Source organism: Pinus tabuliformis, chromosome X (assembly GCF_031772625.1).
Source record: "Pinus tabuliformis cultivar Carrire ecotype Pingquan chromosome X, CPIR1, whole genome shotgun sequence".
NCBI lineage: Eukaryota > Viridiplantae > Streptophyta > Pinopsida > Pinales > Pinaceae > Pinus > Pinus tabuliformis.
Window position 1 is genome coordinate 407,410,140 of NC_142308.1, and position 18,265 is coordinate 407,428,404.

The 18,265-nt window shown below is 37.6% G+C and overlaps 1 protein-coding gene across 1 annotated transcript in view; it reads left to right on the top strand.

Moving 5' to 3' along the window:
• Positions 1 to 18,265, top strand: part of LOC149140250 (uncharacterized) — a 150,377-nt gene that overhangs the window by 97,706 nt on the left and 34,406 nt on the right. Inside the window, exons 5-7 of the mRNA XM_089447462.1 lie at positions 9,828 to 10,043; positions 11,459 to 13,059; positions 13,258 to 13,320. Of these exons, the coding sequence (XP_089303588.1) occupies positions 9,828 to 10,043; positions 11,459 to 13,059; positions 13,258 to 13,320 (1,880 nt within the window). The remainder of the gene's footprint in view (positions 1 to 9,827; positions 10,044 to 11,458; positions 13,060 to 13,257; positions 13,321 to 18,265) is intronic.

Below are 18,265 nucleotides of genomic sequence, written 5' to 3' on the forward strand. Positions count from 1 at the left end.
CACATCCCCACCAAAACTCTCAAATGGAAATTTGCTACTTCGTTTTCTCAAGAATGGAAGGGGATCATCAGTCTTGTTTTTTTTTTAAATGATGCAACCATGCTTGCCACACCAACATTGGCCTCGTTTTTCATTTCTTTCCTCCTAGCTAAAGACACTTGTGTACATGCTGCAATTCCACAACTTGGTAAGGCCAACAAATGAGCTTTCAAATGATAATAAGTGCTCTTGAAATGATTGTTGCAATAGTTGCATTTCCGAGCAACATTGCCTCCCTTCAACTTGTTGGTTGGCCCTTGCTCTCTTGTGACATACTTCCACAAGGGATATTTATTTTCTTGAGCCTGTTGTCTTTCTAAATTCATTTCGCCCTCAACATTTGAAGTTGTTGTTGCAACCCCACTTCCAATAGGGGGAACACTTGTAGACCTTGATGAAATTGGAACACGAGGGGCATCACCAATGAGGACGCTCTTTCCCTTCCTTTGCTTCTTCCCTGCTACCGTTGATTGAGCCATGAATGTTGTAAAAAAATAAAGGAAGAATGCACAAACTTGTAAAAAAAATGCACATGCAAACTGTTGTAGTAAAAATACAAAAAAAATAGAGGCAAAATGCACTTACCTGTTGCTTGAATCACCTCCAAAATGCTCTCGAACCCTTTGCTAGAGGCTCCCACACTCTCACAACAGAAGACACACTCAAGAATGAGTGCCAAATGAGCCCAAATCAGGCTTTATTGGTCGCGCGACACACTTTTTTAGGGGACACATGTCCTGAAATCGTCACGCCATGCATGTTCTTAGGATTTGCGTGTTTGTCGAATCCCACGATCTAGGACACGTTGGACACTCTCATAGGACACGTGTCCTAGCGAATCGTGTCCGATTCGTGGGATTCCAGACATGAGAGGGGGTTTGGACGAATCTGGTTTCTTAGATTAAATCCCATAATGCATCTTCTTTGGGTACCCAAATACCAATTCTTTTCAGAGATGAATATATACCTTAGATTTTGAGTTACTTCAATGCCTAAATAATAGTGAAGATGTCCCATGTCATTTATCTTAAAATGCTTCAATTCTTTCTTTATGGATGTAAGATATGATTCATTGTTTGTTGCAATCAAAAGACTATCCACATATACCGCAATGCATACAACAATTTTGCCAACTTTCTTGATAAACAAAGTTGCATCATCAAGATTAAAATGCTTGAATTGATCTTCAAAAGATGCTCTGTTAGGCTTTGATACCATGCAAAAAGTGCTTGCTTTAGGCCGTATAAAGACGAGCTTGCATACCTTATGTTATTGACCCTTTACAACAAATCCTTCTAGTTGAAACATGTAGTCATTCTCTTTCAAATCTCCATTCAAAAAAGTTTCCTTCACATCCATGTGATGAATCTTCCACTCATTTTGTGTTGCCAAAGTCAATAATGCACGGACGGTGGCCCATTTTGTTGAGGGAGAAAAAGTCTCCTCATAGTCTATGCTTCCTTTTGTGCAAACCCTTTTGCCACGAGCCTCACCTTATGCTTGTCAAGTGAGCCATTTGATTCATACTTGTCCCTATTGACCCACTTATAGTGAATTGTTTTGGTTCCAAATGGAGGATCCACCAAATTCCATGCCCCATTATGGATGAGAGCATCATACTCTTGCTAAAGTCAACAATGCACACATGGTAGCCCATTCTGCCTAGGGAGAAAACCTTAAAAGTTTCCTCATAGTTGATGGTTTCTTTTTGCGCATATCCTTTTGCCACAAGCCTTGCCTTATGCTTATCAAGTGAGCCATCCAATTCATACTTGTTCTTGTAGACCCACCTCTAGCCAATTGTTTTGGTTTCAAGTGGAGGATCCATGAACTTCCATGCCCCATTCTTGATGAGAACATCATAGTCTTACATAGCTTCTTTCCACTCATCAAGAGAACAACTTATTCAAAGAACATTGGTTCAAAGTTAGTAGATAGATTCAATTCACAATAATAGGAAACATTAATATCACTAGCATCATTTGAATCTAAATTATGTATGTCACCTCCATTTTCTTGTCTTGTAGAACTTTTGGTTCTTGTCTTTCCACACTCATCAAGACAAACACTTTTAGGTGTCTTTATGAGCCCTTGGACATTTCTGTGATGGTCTAAGTTCCTCCATTGATTGAGAGGCTTTACTTTCTAATTTGATAATTACTTCCAATGATTTCTTCATTAATTCATCTTATGTCACATACATCATTAAGTAATTATACATAGAAAATCTCAACAACAAAACAATAATTACTGTAGGATCGTGAAGACACAAATTTTTACCTTGGGAAGACCCTAACTAGGGAAAAAACCCAAACAAACTTTTCTTAGGAGAAATTGTTCAATTCAAAATTATAATCTGAGAACAGCTTGGAAGTTCCTAGGGCTTAACCAACTTTTCTTCCATGAACAATAAATTCTCAAGGTTTAGGTCCAAACTTTACATCAATGTAAAGATATAAGTCCTCGTTCTAGGCCTTTGTCCCTTCCGCAGAAACATAGTATTTCGTCCTTCAGATTCTGCCACAAAACATACAAAAACTCCTCCTTCATTTAGACATAAGCTTGTTCTTCATTTTTCCTCAGACAGAATCTCGTCCTTCATTCTGCCTCAGAAGTCCTCTTTCCCACATGTGAACATAAACAAATAGAAGATGAAGATGATCCGAATTGGTTCCAAGAGGAAGAGGGCGAATGGTAATATATAGTGAATGAATGCGCTTGAATTGGTGTGACTTTAGGGCTATCCAACTTGAACATTTTGGAGGCAAAAATGATTTTCAAAAATTTAATTTTCCCTCTTTTGGAGATGACTAGAGTAAGTTAGAATTAAAATCAATTTTCCTCTTTGAATACCAACCAAAGTTGCAATAAAATCAAGCTGAAATGGTGTTGCATTCCCATTAAGGTTCAACCTTTCAATATAAGTCTTAGTGTTTATCAAACTTCTAGGTTGAAGTTTGGAATTCGTCAAACTCCAAAGATGATCTATCTAAATGATCAAGTTGTCGCTCAATAATCTTGTCATTCTTAGTGGATTCAACATAAACTACGTATTTTTTTTTTATCTGGAGAAATTAGACTGTAATTTTATTCATCTGGAAGAGGAACCAAAATTACATTTTGCATATGCTGATCGCATTTGAGTGTGTAACTTCTCATGACAAATTATAAAAATGGCCTTAAGGCCAACAACTCAGTAAAGCATGCAGGCCCGCCAAGAAGCCCCAAAGGGCGCACCAACAAAATCCAGAAACCCGAACAAAAAGTGACTTGATCTCAAACAAAAAACTGGGCACGGGCCGCCCACATGGCCTCAAAAAGCCCCTTTCAAGGCAGAAAAAACTATCCAAAGAAGTTAGGCTAAGGCTGCCCCATTAGCCCCCTTAATTAAGCCCATAACAGGCCTTCAAAAAATATTGAGCAGACGCCCAACAAAAACCCAAGGCGACAAACCCAGGTAGAGACGACACTAGGGATAACACCGACAAAATGAGCAACGACCAACATGAAGAGGCAGAAACTAGGGAAAAGCACCACAAGCCAGCTCCCTCAACTCCCCATCCATAACCGAGCACATGCAAACCACGGAACCTTCAAAACCGACCACACCGAAGAGCAACAATTGTGAGAAAGTTTTGCGAAGGCCCACCAAGGCAGTGGCAAGTAAATCGAAATGACGACATCCAAGGAACACCGTCGAACCAGAGATTGCCGCAAAGAGGAAGTGGGGGCCATGACAACTAAGGTTCTAGCCATTAGACCCCCTCAAATACGAAACCTAAAGAGCACACCACATAGTGATGGTTGCAAAAATTGCCCACTTTCTAGAACAAATTTGACTCATCATTTTTAGAACTTGAGAAAAACCACATCTTTGTTTAGAATGAACTTTTTATTTACTTCATCGTATGGATGATATGCCTTGGTGGTTTTTGGGCACCCAAAGAAGATGCACTTTTGACCCGTTGCAACAAAGATTGTTTCTTTGCTTCTTAGGAATCAAGGCATAATAGGTGGAGCTAGAAACCTTGAGATGCCTCACTGAAGAAACAAGGTCATACCTTATTTCATAAGGAGTCTTCCTCCCTTATAAGGAGTATTGTTCTACTACTTTGATGGAGGTCATGTGGTAGAAAATGCTTGTTTAACTTCTTCAATTGACTAATGGATGAAGGAACAATTTGATACTTGCATCCTTAAGGTGTAGTTAAAGTGAAAACCGACCTAATTTGATATATTTGAGTTATAAGTGTTTGTTGGAAATGTGTTGTAGAAGAATAGTCTGGGAGGGCTGAGATTGCGATTCAAATTTCAATCAATCAAAATATAAAGGTGTTTCTTTTTGGCTGAAACGTGCTTACAAATCTGCAACTTAATTGATAGAAGCTATGAGAACAAACACAGAATAAAAAAACATATAAAGCAAAGGGAAGAGTCTCCTCATATTGCTTTACTCCTAGATGATTGAATTCATTACTAAGCCTCTATAAGAGAATGGCAAGAAGAAGCATCTACAACTACATAAGCAACAAATTGAAGAGCATAAATTAACCATACATCAAAGCCAATCAATACCTCTAGTCTTTCATTAGTCTCCAAGCATTTGAGATGCAAATGAAGGGGAGGGCTCCTCAATCCTCAAAATCAAAAACACCATTACAATGGAGAGAAAGCTCCTCTTATTAGAGTGAGTCTCTTCTCTCTTTAATAAATCATTATACTTCTAACTAGCTTCATGATAAGTCAAACAAATAGTTAAATATTGGTGTAGTTGGATGTCTCCTCAATCCATGGTTAACAATGTCAAGCACATGTGGTCATAAGCCTCTCCAAGCTATGTCGCAAGGTTCGTCGAACTTTAACCTTGAGGTTCAATTTTTTGCGAACTTCAAGAAATTTTGAGGTTCGACGAAGCTCATCGAACCTCATAGCCATTGACCAAGTCCATAGATCAAATCTCACAACCTCATGTCACAACTCAAGCTTGTAATTTAACCTTGTAGTTTCCATCTCCGTGATAACATTTTTGATGTTTACTAATGTTGATTTCATATTATTTTATCTTATAATTCATTATATATATACAAACCAAATGGCGAACCTCCTCATCAAAAAATTCGAACTCAAAGTGAACCTAGTCATTGTCGACCTCGAACCTGAACCATGTGACATTTTCTCCAAGCCAACACGTCCCATCTAAAAATAGAGAGTAGCATTCACCAAACATGAAGGTGCACCACCAAAAAAAGCATCAAACGAAGTCAAGTGCCAAGTGTTCACATGGAATATGCCTTGCAAGAATGCATGTATGCAAGTTTTAATAAAATAATTCTTTGCAGAGGAGGACGTGCTCCAAGTTCCACCTAAGAAAACATGCTGAGTGTGCCCTCCAAGATGCATGGGGGAAATAAACATATAACTATCCTTCTAGGAAAATGTTCCATAACAACCTCTAAAAATAACAAGAATTCCACAAGTTGCACATAATTAGTCCACATGTGTGATTTTGAAGAGAGCTAACTCCATGGATGATTGTGCGATATGCCAACTAGATGGAGTTCTGCGAAGGAAAGAATGTGTTCAAACCCTAAAGTAGAAAGTAGAAGTCTCCACAAGTGCACCCTCCAGAACAATCTTAAAAATAGTAAGGAAGAAACCTTCAACATGTGTGCCCTCCAAGAAGAATCTCTGAGACTAGAAAGAAGACCAAGTATTATGCATGCAAAAGCCACACATGTGGCCCTCCAAGTATGCGACAAGGCTCCCAATAATTGTGCTCTATAACCACCTTAAATATGATAATATATGTGCTAAGTCAAGGGGGTGAGGGTACTTTCCAATTATGGTTGGAAGATTGCAAGTGTAGCTAAAATAATCCACTCAACAAAGATGAGAGAGCACCTAAGAAAGGTGTGCCATGTGACTATTGCAACCACCCACTAATAATAAAATTCTCTTCAATGAAGTGTGCCCTAGGAGAATGTGCTATGGTGGTTAGAACTCATCAATAAAGTACTTTTCCATAGGTCATGTCATAAACATGTCCACCGAGTCCAAGATAGTGCACCCTAGAGAAGTGTGCCCACCTCAAAGGAAACAAATAAATATTGCATGCCTTAGAAATTGTGCCCAAGAGTTGGGGTGCACTATTAGACAACCTCAACCAACTCGATCTAGCCCCTTCAAGTGTAAAAAGGAGCTAGTGATATAGGGTGCCCAAATTATTCACCTTAATATGGATAAATTATTTTAGTTTAATTGTTGAATAGTTAAATCAACCTTGACATGTGTGCAGAAACATTAATGCCGAAATAAAACCACAGTTCTCGTCCAAATAGTTGTCAATTGATTAAATCATCACGAACATGTGTGCCAATGGAGGGTGCACTCTAATTAAGTGTTGCACCCTATAAATAAAAGATGTTCTTCATAATTTACCCCACAATGATAACACCAAAACATATAGCCCAACCTAAGGTGCACCACCATTGATGGATTATTGCATCAAAAGTCATGATTGAAACTAAGGAAAAAGGTTAGAGTACCATCAAATCATATGTAGTACCCTTGTTCTAACTCAATCTTAGGAAATAATACATCAATTATGGTGTTGATGTCATCAGACACATTTTGTGCGAGGTGGTGTCTAGCAAATATTATATCATTAAGTTGACAGATAGAAGATCCCGTAAAGCAACATGAATCTGTCCACCATAGCAACATCATAATAATAGGGGACATAACAAAGTGCTGACCACCCGTCCAATCATCAAGTGTGTGCCCCATCACACATCCAATGAATGAGGACCATGTAGAACACCCCCTTCCTAGTGACACCGACATCATACATCAACACACCAAGTTGCTAGGAAACATCCAAAACATCATGAAACTACTACCTCATAACACCATTTTCTAACCCTTTGGGGGGCTAGAACGATCATCCATATCTAAGATAAGCATATCAACCATTCCATAATGGGATAACATGCTATACAACCAACAAATATGCAACCAAGGGTTTTTCAACAAGCCAAACACATGTAAGAAGACCACAGAGTAGAAAGCACAACCATCCAACCAAAGACCTCAAAGGAATGATCCAATGTCGTGAAGGAAAAGGACTCCATGAAGATGAATTCCCCAAAGTTGGTCCAATATCTCCAATGAACCAGCAGCAAATTTCCATCAAAGCGATTAAAATTGCAATGTGAAACCTCACACGATATGAGATGTAATAGACCTATAAGTTAATTTTATGATTTCTTGAAATCCCTTGAAGTATTGGGTTTTCTTCTCCATCCTCGTACAAGCCCATCCATGCTTAGGGTTTTCTGAAAAAAAAACCTTAATTTGACCTAACTTTGCACTTTCTCCAGTCATGACCAATAGTTGTACAAATGCTTTCCTCTGTGAAGGGCATCTGAAAACCTAATCAGTTTCCTAAAAGTTGAAGCCCTAATTTAATCCTAATTTTGTGCTTTTTCTAATGATGACCAAATTTTGATTACATGTACTCTTATATAATTGGTATTCATAAATATTTTTACTATTTAGTTTCTAAAGGTATGAATATTTTGAAAATACAAATTCTTGTAAGTCTAAAAGTTGTCAAAAATTTAGTATTGAACTTTCTAAAAATATAAATATTCCTAAAGTGTTCCATTAAATATTTTGATTGTACTCTTCTAAAGTTCTCAACACATTCACTAAGTATTGCATGTTGTATGCATGAATGGGAAACCTCCTGAACTCAAGAAAATGTCAAAACTCTGTACTAATATTAATGGGAACTGATCCTTGAAGAAAACTTCATTGACAGTGTCATGCAAGACTTATTCAATTGTCAAGTCCAATATGATGATCAGTAACCGTGTTCTCAGTTTGGCTGAAGAATTCGTGAATTGCTGATGAAGAACAAATCTGTGAATGACTATTGTATCCATAGCTCATGATGCTGAAGGACTCAAATAAATTCCTCGCCTGTTCATTATGAGTGATGATAATTGTTAATTTAGCTTCACCATTTACAGACTATTTGCAAATCACCTTTCAGTTAAATTCTTCTCTTCTGCGAGTAAAAGAAGCTTTTTATTAATCCGAAAGATAGACTAGTACAGAGCATAAACTGATATTGAGCAAAGACATTGCTATATGTATGTTTTCCATCAAAAGCTTTTTGGCCAGGAGACTTTGACTGTTCTAAACAGATTTAATCAGACCTGAAAACTAAAATTCTGAAGCCCGCCATATAGGAAAGCAGGCATTTCAAAATTTGGGAATGTAAGTACTAGACATATATACATTGATCATGTTTAGAGAGAGCTCTTGCCATTTCTGGAAACCAAGACCCTCTATAGTAGTATACCCTGGCAGATCCATAATAGCAAAAAGAGACTAGTACAAGCCAACAATTGGTAAATTAGACCTGATGAGGAGCTGAGCTGGCAGAAAAATCCTCTGGGATGTCTATGGGGTTATCCTTGGAGCCTGCACCACCATCTGTGACTAAAACCCCTCCTTGTTCTTAAGCCAACCACTTGAAGAGAGCTAGAAGAAGTCGCCCCTGTTTCTTCATTCTGTTCATATGAGCCCTCAGATCCATACGCTCAGCTTCCTGACCTGTCAAAGCATGAGTGATCAACATTTTGGTGTGCTAATACAGTTCAAAGGTGTGGGAGTATTGTGTGTCATGCACAACTGGTTCCCATATCAGGAAGAAATTCAGTTGCTTCTGCCAGAATCTCCTTATCATCAACCAAAGCCTTTGATCTTTAACCTCAGCTTCCACAAGTTTCAGCGATTTCTGAACCGCAGGGAAGGCTATATGGTGGAAAGCTTGTGCTACCTCTTTAGCCGTAGGCTCTATTCAGGTGCTACAGTTAGGACAGCCTTTACAGCCCAGGCAAGGTACCATAGAAACTGAAAGTCTCCAGTGACTTATGAGCTGAATACAAAGAAAGGGAAAGGCTTCAGTATGTCAGAAAGGAGGGAGAGACGTTGCAAAGTTCGAAGCGGCCGAATGAAAAACCAATTACACTCCCCACAACCACGACAACCAGACAGGCCACATGCTTTGCTCATTTCTTTGCATTATTTCCCTAGGAGCCATGTTAATCACCGAATGATTAGGGCATTGCCACAATGGAGGAACTGGTGTACCCTGCATTAATGTTACCATAAATATACATTGTACTTGCATGTTGAGAACTAGGAAGTGTGTGGTGTGTGGCTTGCTTTGCTGGCCGCCGTCACCCTGATCTGCCCCCTGTCCGCTCAATTCGGAAGTTTCAAATGTTAAAGTTTGTTACTATTCTTGTAGGAAGTGTCATCAAATATTGAGTGTATTTAAGCAATATGGAAATCAAGTCTTCCATGCCCATGACATGATTTCATTGATGTTTGTTTTTAGAGAAAAATGGTCTGGAAATACCAATATGAAAAGTTGAACTGGGGCTCTTTCAAGGGTTTGTTTTTAGATTTATGGTGAAGCTGCCCAGGTTTCTCCATGTTCTCTTATAGAATTTATTGCTTGAAGTATGATAATACTCCTTACTCTTGGTTTTCAAATAATTGAGAGTTTCCTATTAAAGCCTTTCATTGCGATGTTTTAATCTGAGTCCTGTTCGTTGTTCATTTTTAGCTTTGTTCTTATTAATATTAGTACATCATCATCTCATTTGATTCTGTTGATTGAAGTGTCAGAATTCTGTTTTGGATTGCATTATTTGTAAAGGATTTGTTTTTATTATCAGCTGACAACTTTTAGTGGAATTGTGATGTGAAAGACTGTTGCAGAAAGCATGCAAAATAATTTGCTTACGTGTATGGAGAGAATGATAGAAAATGAAAACTATAAGGTTCCTGTAGTCAATGCATGGGCATGGTTCATCAGCCTACTTGGAAGTCATGTACTGGAAAACAGGGTTCTTGTAAATCGCATGCTTAAAGTACTAGAACGGACTTTCCTTGATACAGACATTGATGTACGAATTGCATCTCAGGTACAAAGCATATACTTCTCTGTACTTGCTATTTACATTACTGTTGTTTCTAAGCTGTCAAATTTACCTCTTCTATGTTTTAACTTGTGAAACTTCCAAGTTCCTTACTAATAAATTTACTTTGTGATTCATGAATTGTAAGAAACTGAAGATATTATTGCGTATTTAAATGTTGGTATATTTGATGAGTATAGATGAAAAAAGGAACAGTGATTCCACTGTTTTACAGTTGAAATAAAAGTTATAACCTTTGTAAGTGGAGTTGGGAATACAGTGCTGAAGTGATTTGTCAAATCATTCCTGTTGAAGTCCTTGCTTGAGCCATCCATCAAATGGGTAATCGTAAAAATCCTTCGTTAATGTAGGTTTAGGTCAACCCTCCTTCACTTTCTAAGTTTCCACTATTTTTATACAACTAAAAACACTAAATAATGCTGAAGACTGCAAGAGTAAATAGTCCAACATGCTTTGATGGTTTTTTCTGGCTGCTATAGATATGTGAAAATAAATGAAATTGATGAATTGGTCATATTCTAGATTGGGTGCTATGTTCACTGGCTTGGTAATGGTATGATGTCTATCCTAAAACTGAAATGTTGTTGGCGACCATAAAGAAACTAGTGGCAAGCTGTTATTGCAGTGCCCTTAAGGGGGCGGGTGCAGTCTCTAGGTTATTTGTTTCTGGCAATAGCTTTTAGGAAAGTATACCTCTTAATCCATGAGAGCCAAGTGAATTTCTGCTTTAGTTGAATACAGTTATTGCTCGCAGCCAAGAAATAAAATAGAAATGATGAGTCAGATGCTTTTGATATGAAAAATGTGGAATCAGCCATGATAATTGTTTGTTGTCTATCAAAGAAAATCAATAGAAATAGATTTAAGTTTATACAGTGAGAAAAAAGGGTACAATGGCTAAAATTTTAATGCTAAACCTACCATGCATATGGACAAATTGGGTGAAAGTAAAGAAATAGTATGGTAAATGTCCTTAGGTTGCAATGAACATTCAAAGCATAACGGCCACTGGAAAGAAATATCAAAAGGCTGGAAATGAAGAATATGTTCCCATTGTATTTGATTCCTATTGCAGTCCTAACATTAAGGGAATGAATTTTCAGTACGAGTGGAACTGAACATCTTTACCAGGAAGCCTTCATTGCATACAACACTTAAAAGTAAGGGAACATGAATATCACCCTTTTGACTGTGCATGAGGCATGAAGCACTATCCCTTTGAAATGCATGAAATGTGATTTCTTCACTGTTCACAAACTTAAAAGTTCATTGCAAGTTAGCTGTTGTGAGGTATATTCAAGATGGTGAAAAAGTTAAAATGTCTTTTGTTTTTGTTTTTGTATTCGTACATTTCTATATTATTCACTAATTGGAATGTACCATGATAATATGGTTGACAGGCTGCATGGAAATCCATGGTTGATATTTTAGTGCCATCATCTGTGGAGAATGGGATGGAACAATGTCTGTTGGAAAATAAACCAGGCTCAATAGTGACTGATTTGGTGGAGAGAAACCGAGAACCATTAGTGCAACTTACCTCAAAGCGCATGAAACTCTTGATGACACCCCTAGTTGGTACAATGACCGTTGAAAAGTCAGAAAAAGCTCGGAATTCATGCTGGAAAATATGTGTCTATATTTTGCAGAGGCTTGGTTACTTTGTAAATAGAGTCTCTGTTATGCAGTTTATTTTAGTTCCAATGTTTGAGTCTGTCTTTAGATCTGGACGGAATAGTTGGAACATATGGGCTTGGGATTCTTGTGCTGGTCTCTTTGAGGAGTTCCTTTCTCTAAAGATTAAGGACACACCCCAGAGACGAGTTCTTCCCATAGAATGTCCGCCTATTAAATGGCCACAGTGGAGGCTTTGCCATTTGGAGTTCCTGCTCAAAATATTTGAAAGCCTTTGGAAATCTTATGCTGGAGATGTTGCAGGCTCTAGTAAGAGAAAACTATACTTAAATATTGTATTAAGAATATGGAAGTTGTTGTTAAAGGGTTTGGATATGGAGGGAACAGAAACAGCCGAGTCCTCAAGTGAGCATCAAGCTGGGGTTCACCTAGTTCTAAGGTTTGTGAGTAGCACTTGCGAAGAGGTTGCTTTGATGTTTGAATCAACTCATGATAGGGTGCTGGTATTGTCTGTCTGGCCTTTGCTAGAATCTTTGGTGCTCGAATTCAAAGCTTCAGTCCTAGCATCCTCATTGTATAAACTTCCTATAAATCAGGGGACTGAGAGTGGAGCCCCTCTGTCATCTGAAGTAGACTGCACCGTTACTGAACTGTTATGTAATGATCCATCTTACACAGAAGGTGTTGCATGTGAAGAGATGGTAACTCCTATTTCATTTATTTCTATTGTTTGGTTGAAATTTGTAACCAGTTTAAAATTGCACAACATAAAGAAGGCAGAAGCGTTCTATGTAAAGATTGATGATCATTGGTTGCTTAATTTATGGAGGACATTTATACAGCATTGTTCTGGGGAATGGGAAAATAGTGATTCATGTTGTAATCAATCTGAGCCAACAGATTTGTTTGCATTGCCTTTGTTGCTGTTTCCCTGCCTTATGTCTTCCATCTCAAAGGTCAAGCAGATATCAGATAAAACTGAAGTTCCTATGCTGTTTGATGCTCTTCCTACTTCTGAAGAAACTCAGGTTTTCACTGGGGATATTGGCAAGGTCTGCAATATCACAGTTTACAGTTCATTATTGATGAACTCAGACTGCTCTCAACAAAGTGTCAAAACAGACAGTGTTCAGGAATACCATGTTGATATTAAAAATCTCAATAGTTCTGATTGTTCTGCATTAATGGACATTCATCATGAGTTTGCAACTATATATGGAAGATTTGTTGCATGCCTACTAAAGGAAACATGCGATTTTTTGAATAGAGATGCCACATTAGGGTCTTCTGGGCTTAATGGTGCTGATGCAGCAGTTACTGGAGATCAGCCTAGGAAGTTCATGAACAATCTATTTCTTGCTGCCAGGTAAGCTTTTACAAAGTTAAGTTGGACTTTATGATGAATTCTATTTTTGTCCTACCAAAATATATCCTGTTTTTGTCTTATGTTATACTAAACTGTTATTAGTTTTTAAAACTGGTAATCTATTCTGTGGATCAAATTCATGTGCACCTTTCAAGGACTAAACAATGGAGATAATCTGTCTATGGCCTTTTCTTCCAGGTTTTTGCTGTTAATGTATGAAGTTCAGAAGTCTAATGTGGAAAATTCGAGCACCATTGTAAGGTAAAAGATTGCATCTTTAGAATATGACTTAGCCTTTCAATGATGAACCGAAAATATGCTGTGTAGTTTGACTGTGGCAATGATGGGCTTCATTTTAAGTTCTCATTCTTCCTGTCTCACTTCATCTTTTTAAATGTAATGCTATTATTATTCAATTATAATAGACTCTTGATGTTTCAAACTGTCTGGCAGCAAATTCATCTATGATCTGATAGATGTAAAAGGAAAGCAAAAATAGAATAAGAAATCAGCTAGATAGTAGATATGCTGACGTATGTAATTAGTAATTACCTACAAAAAGCAAACTATGAATGCAAATACAATGTTGTATTTGATGCAATTAGTTATGGTTTGGATATTAAGAACAGACAGGAAATTAGGATATGAGTCCCGTAATAGTCGGGGCTGAATTATTATGAGGCTGCTGGAAGCAGGTTTAAACTGTCATTAGAAACCACTAACAATGATTAGGATGTGTTTAGGTCATAGTTATAAAAATTGGAACCAGGTTTTGAACCGGTCCACCTATCAAATGAAATTTTAAACTGGAACTGGATCGAACTGGACCAGATAGGATTCAATGAACCTGTGTCAATTTTTCTTAAGACTGAATTGTTCTTTGCTTTGATAGTTGCATTTATATACTTTCCATCATTTATATATACATTCACCCCATAACATCATTAGCAACATATGCAATTACATAGAAAGAACAACAGCATCAACAGTGCAGCGGAAATAAAAGGAACATTAGAAGAAAATCACACACACATAGACACTAGGATTGATCGGAGACCAGGGCAAAACCCCACAAGGGGGAAAACCTGGAATTCCATTTTTCTTGTTCTATTAGATGTTCATCAGTTGTCTAGTTGAGATACAAAGTACAATTAAACATATCAAGCCACCTAGGGCCAACCAGAAATATTAGTTGTCATACATCCCTGCCTCTGTCAAACTAATATATCAAGATCCCTGTTGCGGCGAGGTCACTGCCATAACGGATAAGTGCATTGGTCCTGCCATCATGTAGAGACATGTGCGTCAGGTTGCTGATGTACATATGAATTACTGTATTGAAGACCGTACTACATGCATAGGATTGACTGTCTATGTCACTGTCTAGGATTGTGCTACCTTCATTTTATATGAGACATTATACATATAAGAGATTTGTCAAGGAGATCTCTGTCATTATTTAGATTCCAATCCTCCTTAGGGTTTCACTTTAGGGTTAATGAAAAGAGTTCCATACTGTAAGATGATGCCATGCCAAACAAATGTAGTAGGATAATACAACTGTGCATATAAACTGAGCCGTCCGGATTCCGAACTGTATGAGAATACCAAACAACAGTGCTATCTAAACTGTCTAAGAATACCAAACAACAGTGCTATCTGAACTGTATAAAATACCATACAAAAGTGCTATCCGAACTGTATAAGAATACCATACAAAAGTGCCATCCGAACTGTAGTATTTATCATATATTGAAATAACGCAGAGGAATAGGAACGATACATATACCACGGTACACTACTGCCTGGATCAGTTCATATAATGGTGCCAAGGATCAACTATACAACTGTGCAGTGACTTATCTTCATATCTATGCCAAGACTCTTTATCGTAACAGTGTTGAGAATCATCAAAACAGTGCCTGAAACAGAGCTGAAACACATCATTGAAATAATATCGAGACACATCATCGTAACGATCACAGAGCTGAGACTAATCTTCTTGAAAGTAGACCATCTAGACTAAAGTACCTGTAGCGAGAGGGATTTGAGCTAGAGTAAAGTACCTGTAGCGAGAGGGATTCGAGCTAGAGTAAAGTACCTGTAGCGAGAGTGATTCGAGCATAGTCTGGAGGCCATGTGCCAAGAGAGAAGATCCTTGTAAGGGGAGATACCATACTAGAGTGAAAGACCTGCGGTTAGATGCAAGAGGGGTCCTGTAGGTGCAGGAGGAGATCTGGACCATAATGCAAGATCAAATATAGCAAAATTATCCTTGTAACGAACCCTTAAAGCAATTGCAAGGTACCTGAGATATATGTATTATATTTTCACAAAGTCCTATGGCCACCCAAAGTGCAGATCGACTTATACCAAGCGAAGTTGCAGACCAAGCGAAAAGTTAGAGAGAGATCGAATCATCATGATTTTGTGACTAACATAATAGAGTATTTATAGTTGTTTCAAGATGAGCCGACATGACTTTTAGTTTAGGCTGACATAACATTTTGAATTTCATATTAATTATTTCCTTCCAAAGAAGCCGACTTGAAAAGAAATCAAACTCTCTTTGTTATAAATGTCTCAATAATATTCCCATTTGCTTAATCGAATGAGGGAAGGAGGGAATTTCTCCCTAGCTGCCAAGTTTGACAATCTGTCTTCCAAAAGTTACATAACATAATTAATTTTTAATGAAAAACATTTTTAAGATCTCAAACCATTATTCCAAATCATTAGAGACAAAATATGCAAGGTTCGCTTATCTATATACCATGTAAGGGTGGATATATCAAGTGGCACCAAGTGCAATACATATCATCAACAAAATACGTAATCAATGGTGTTCTAAATGGCCTCTAAAGTCCAAAGGCATTGCTACAAGCTATTCGGCGGCTCACCTATTACAAATCGTTGATCAAAATGATCACTTATCGAGCTCATCATCAAGAGCTACTTAAACATCATCTGGCTCAAAGGTCTTTAGACTTAGATTCCTCAACCCTATAATATGGTAGAAATTGAAAAAGCTAAACATACCTAAACAATGATTTTGGTTTGAGGGAAGGAATTATCTCTTGAACCTTATAATATGGTAGAAAAAGCTTAACATGCCCAACCAATGATTTTGGTTTGAGTGAAGGGTTTATCTTCTCCACCTTATAATATGGTAGAAAAAGCTTAACATGTGTTAAAATGTGCAACTAGGGCCAAATTTCACTTTGGGCAACTCATTTGAATAAGATGATTATTGATTTGAATTCCCCTTTTTGAGAGGTCCAAAATTGACCTAAGGATCACTAAATTTGGACAAGGAGAAATATGATTTTGAAGGTCAGCCCTCACATGTGCAGTTGGTCAAGGTTGGTTGGGGGTTAATTAGACAAATTGAACCCCTCTCCATCACATATAAATAGAAGAGTCCTCCAACCTCATTTGACAAACGACAATGTTTTAAACATAAATAGGTGCTATAACCCTTCCAAATTTGCACGCTATCCTTGTAGTAACAAATAGGTGCTATAATCCTTCCAAATTTGCTAGTAACAGGCCCAAACGACAAATTGAACCCCTCTCCATCACACATAAATAGAAGAGTCCTCCAACCTCATTTGACAAACGACAATGTTTTAACCATAAATAGGTGCTATTACCCTTCCAAAATTGCACGCTATCCTTGTAGTAACAAATAGGTGCTATAATCCTTCCAAATTTGCATAAACGACAATGTTTTAACCATAAATAGGTGTTATAACCCTTCCAAATTTGCACGCTATCCTTGTAGTAACAAATGTGTTAGCCCTAGACTATATGCAAGAAGGAACACACCTTAATATGCTTGCGGCCAAGGCTAGAAAGGCCTCTAGGTCTTGCAGCCAAGCCCAGAGAGAAGCTTTGAGAGATCAACGATTACCCAAGCCCAAAAAAATAAAATAAAACCCTTGCCCTAGAGGACGCTATGCCTGTAATCAATCACAGTTAGTCTATAAACAAATTTTATGAGCCTTTCAACAGATCAAAACTTGTCATAGCAATATTTCCAATCAGAATGATGATAACCCTTACAAAAGTATGTGATTAGTTTTGTAACGAGGTTAAATTAGGATATGATATCATGCAATGATTTTATTTGAACCCTTTAGGCTTGCGATGAGGCTAGTTGAGGCCTAATAGGCTCGCAACGAAGCCAACATAGCCTAATAACCCCTGTGGCTACCCTAATAAGTTTTGTAACTAAACTTTTGACCTTCAAAATGTTTTCAATGAACTTGCAACAAGCAACAAAGTCAGAATTGATGCCAGGATTTGATGAAAATAACCACAAAGATTATTGCAAATTTTTGAATGATAAACCGTTGATAAACCTTGATCTGCAATGTGAATAGTCCTCCTAGGGTTTGCGGCCTCCAAAGAGGTTTGAGCATTGAGGAGACAAGCTTGATTGTGGTGGATCTAGGCCTTAAGAGTCTAGATCTAGGGCCAAACCTCTTGCGGCCCTCTCCAATAAGCTAGACGACTCCTTCCAAGGTGTAACACTGCCCAGACCCTAGCTGTCTAGGCAAGGCGAGGGCTAATGCCTTCAAAAATTCGAATCTGCTTTGACCTTGGTGTGAAATCATTTGCAAAAGAAATGAACCCTAGTCGTCCCTCTAGATTTACAAGAAAATGAAAGATAAAAACTCCAAGTGGCTTTATTTATACATAAGGAAAAATAATTACAAGGTTTAGAGAAGTAATATACAAATCATCTACAATATTCACAATAAATTTCTATCTAATTAGCAAATTTATCTTTATTGCACATTTAAATTGGAGATAAATGAGTAAAATAAGATTTTTATGTTTGAGCCATAGCCAAGCTCTCTGCAAAACAATCGTTAGATAAGTCATGGAAGTTTAACACAATTGACTCTTGAGCTTCTTGTCTTGGGAGTTGGTTGGTCCAATTGAAGACTTCCCCTCACGCTCAAGATCTAAATGCCATATAGTCTCTACACACTTAAGATGAAGTTATGAGGTCAATAGAGGCTAGATACACATAAAAACCCTCAAGATCTAGAGATACTTGCTAGATCAATCAAGCTAGTATGCTTTTCTAAACCCAATAACTAATGCAAGATACATGTGCAAATAGTTAACCCAACACTGGCTAATGAAATAATAACTTATGGAATGTTATTCAATAGAGCATTAAGAACACGATCCA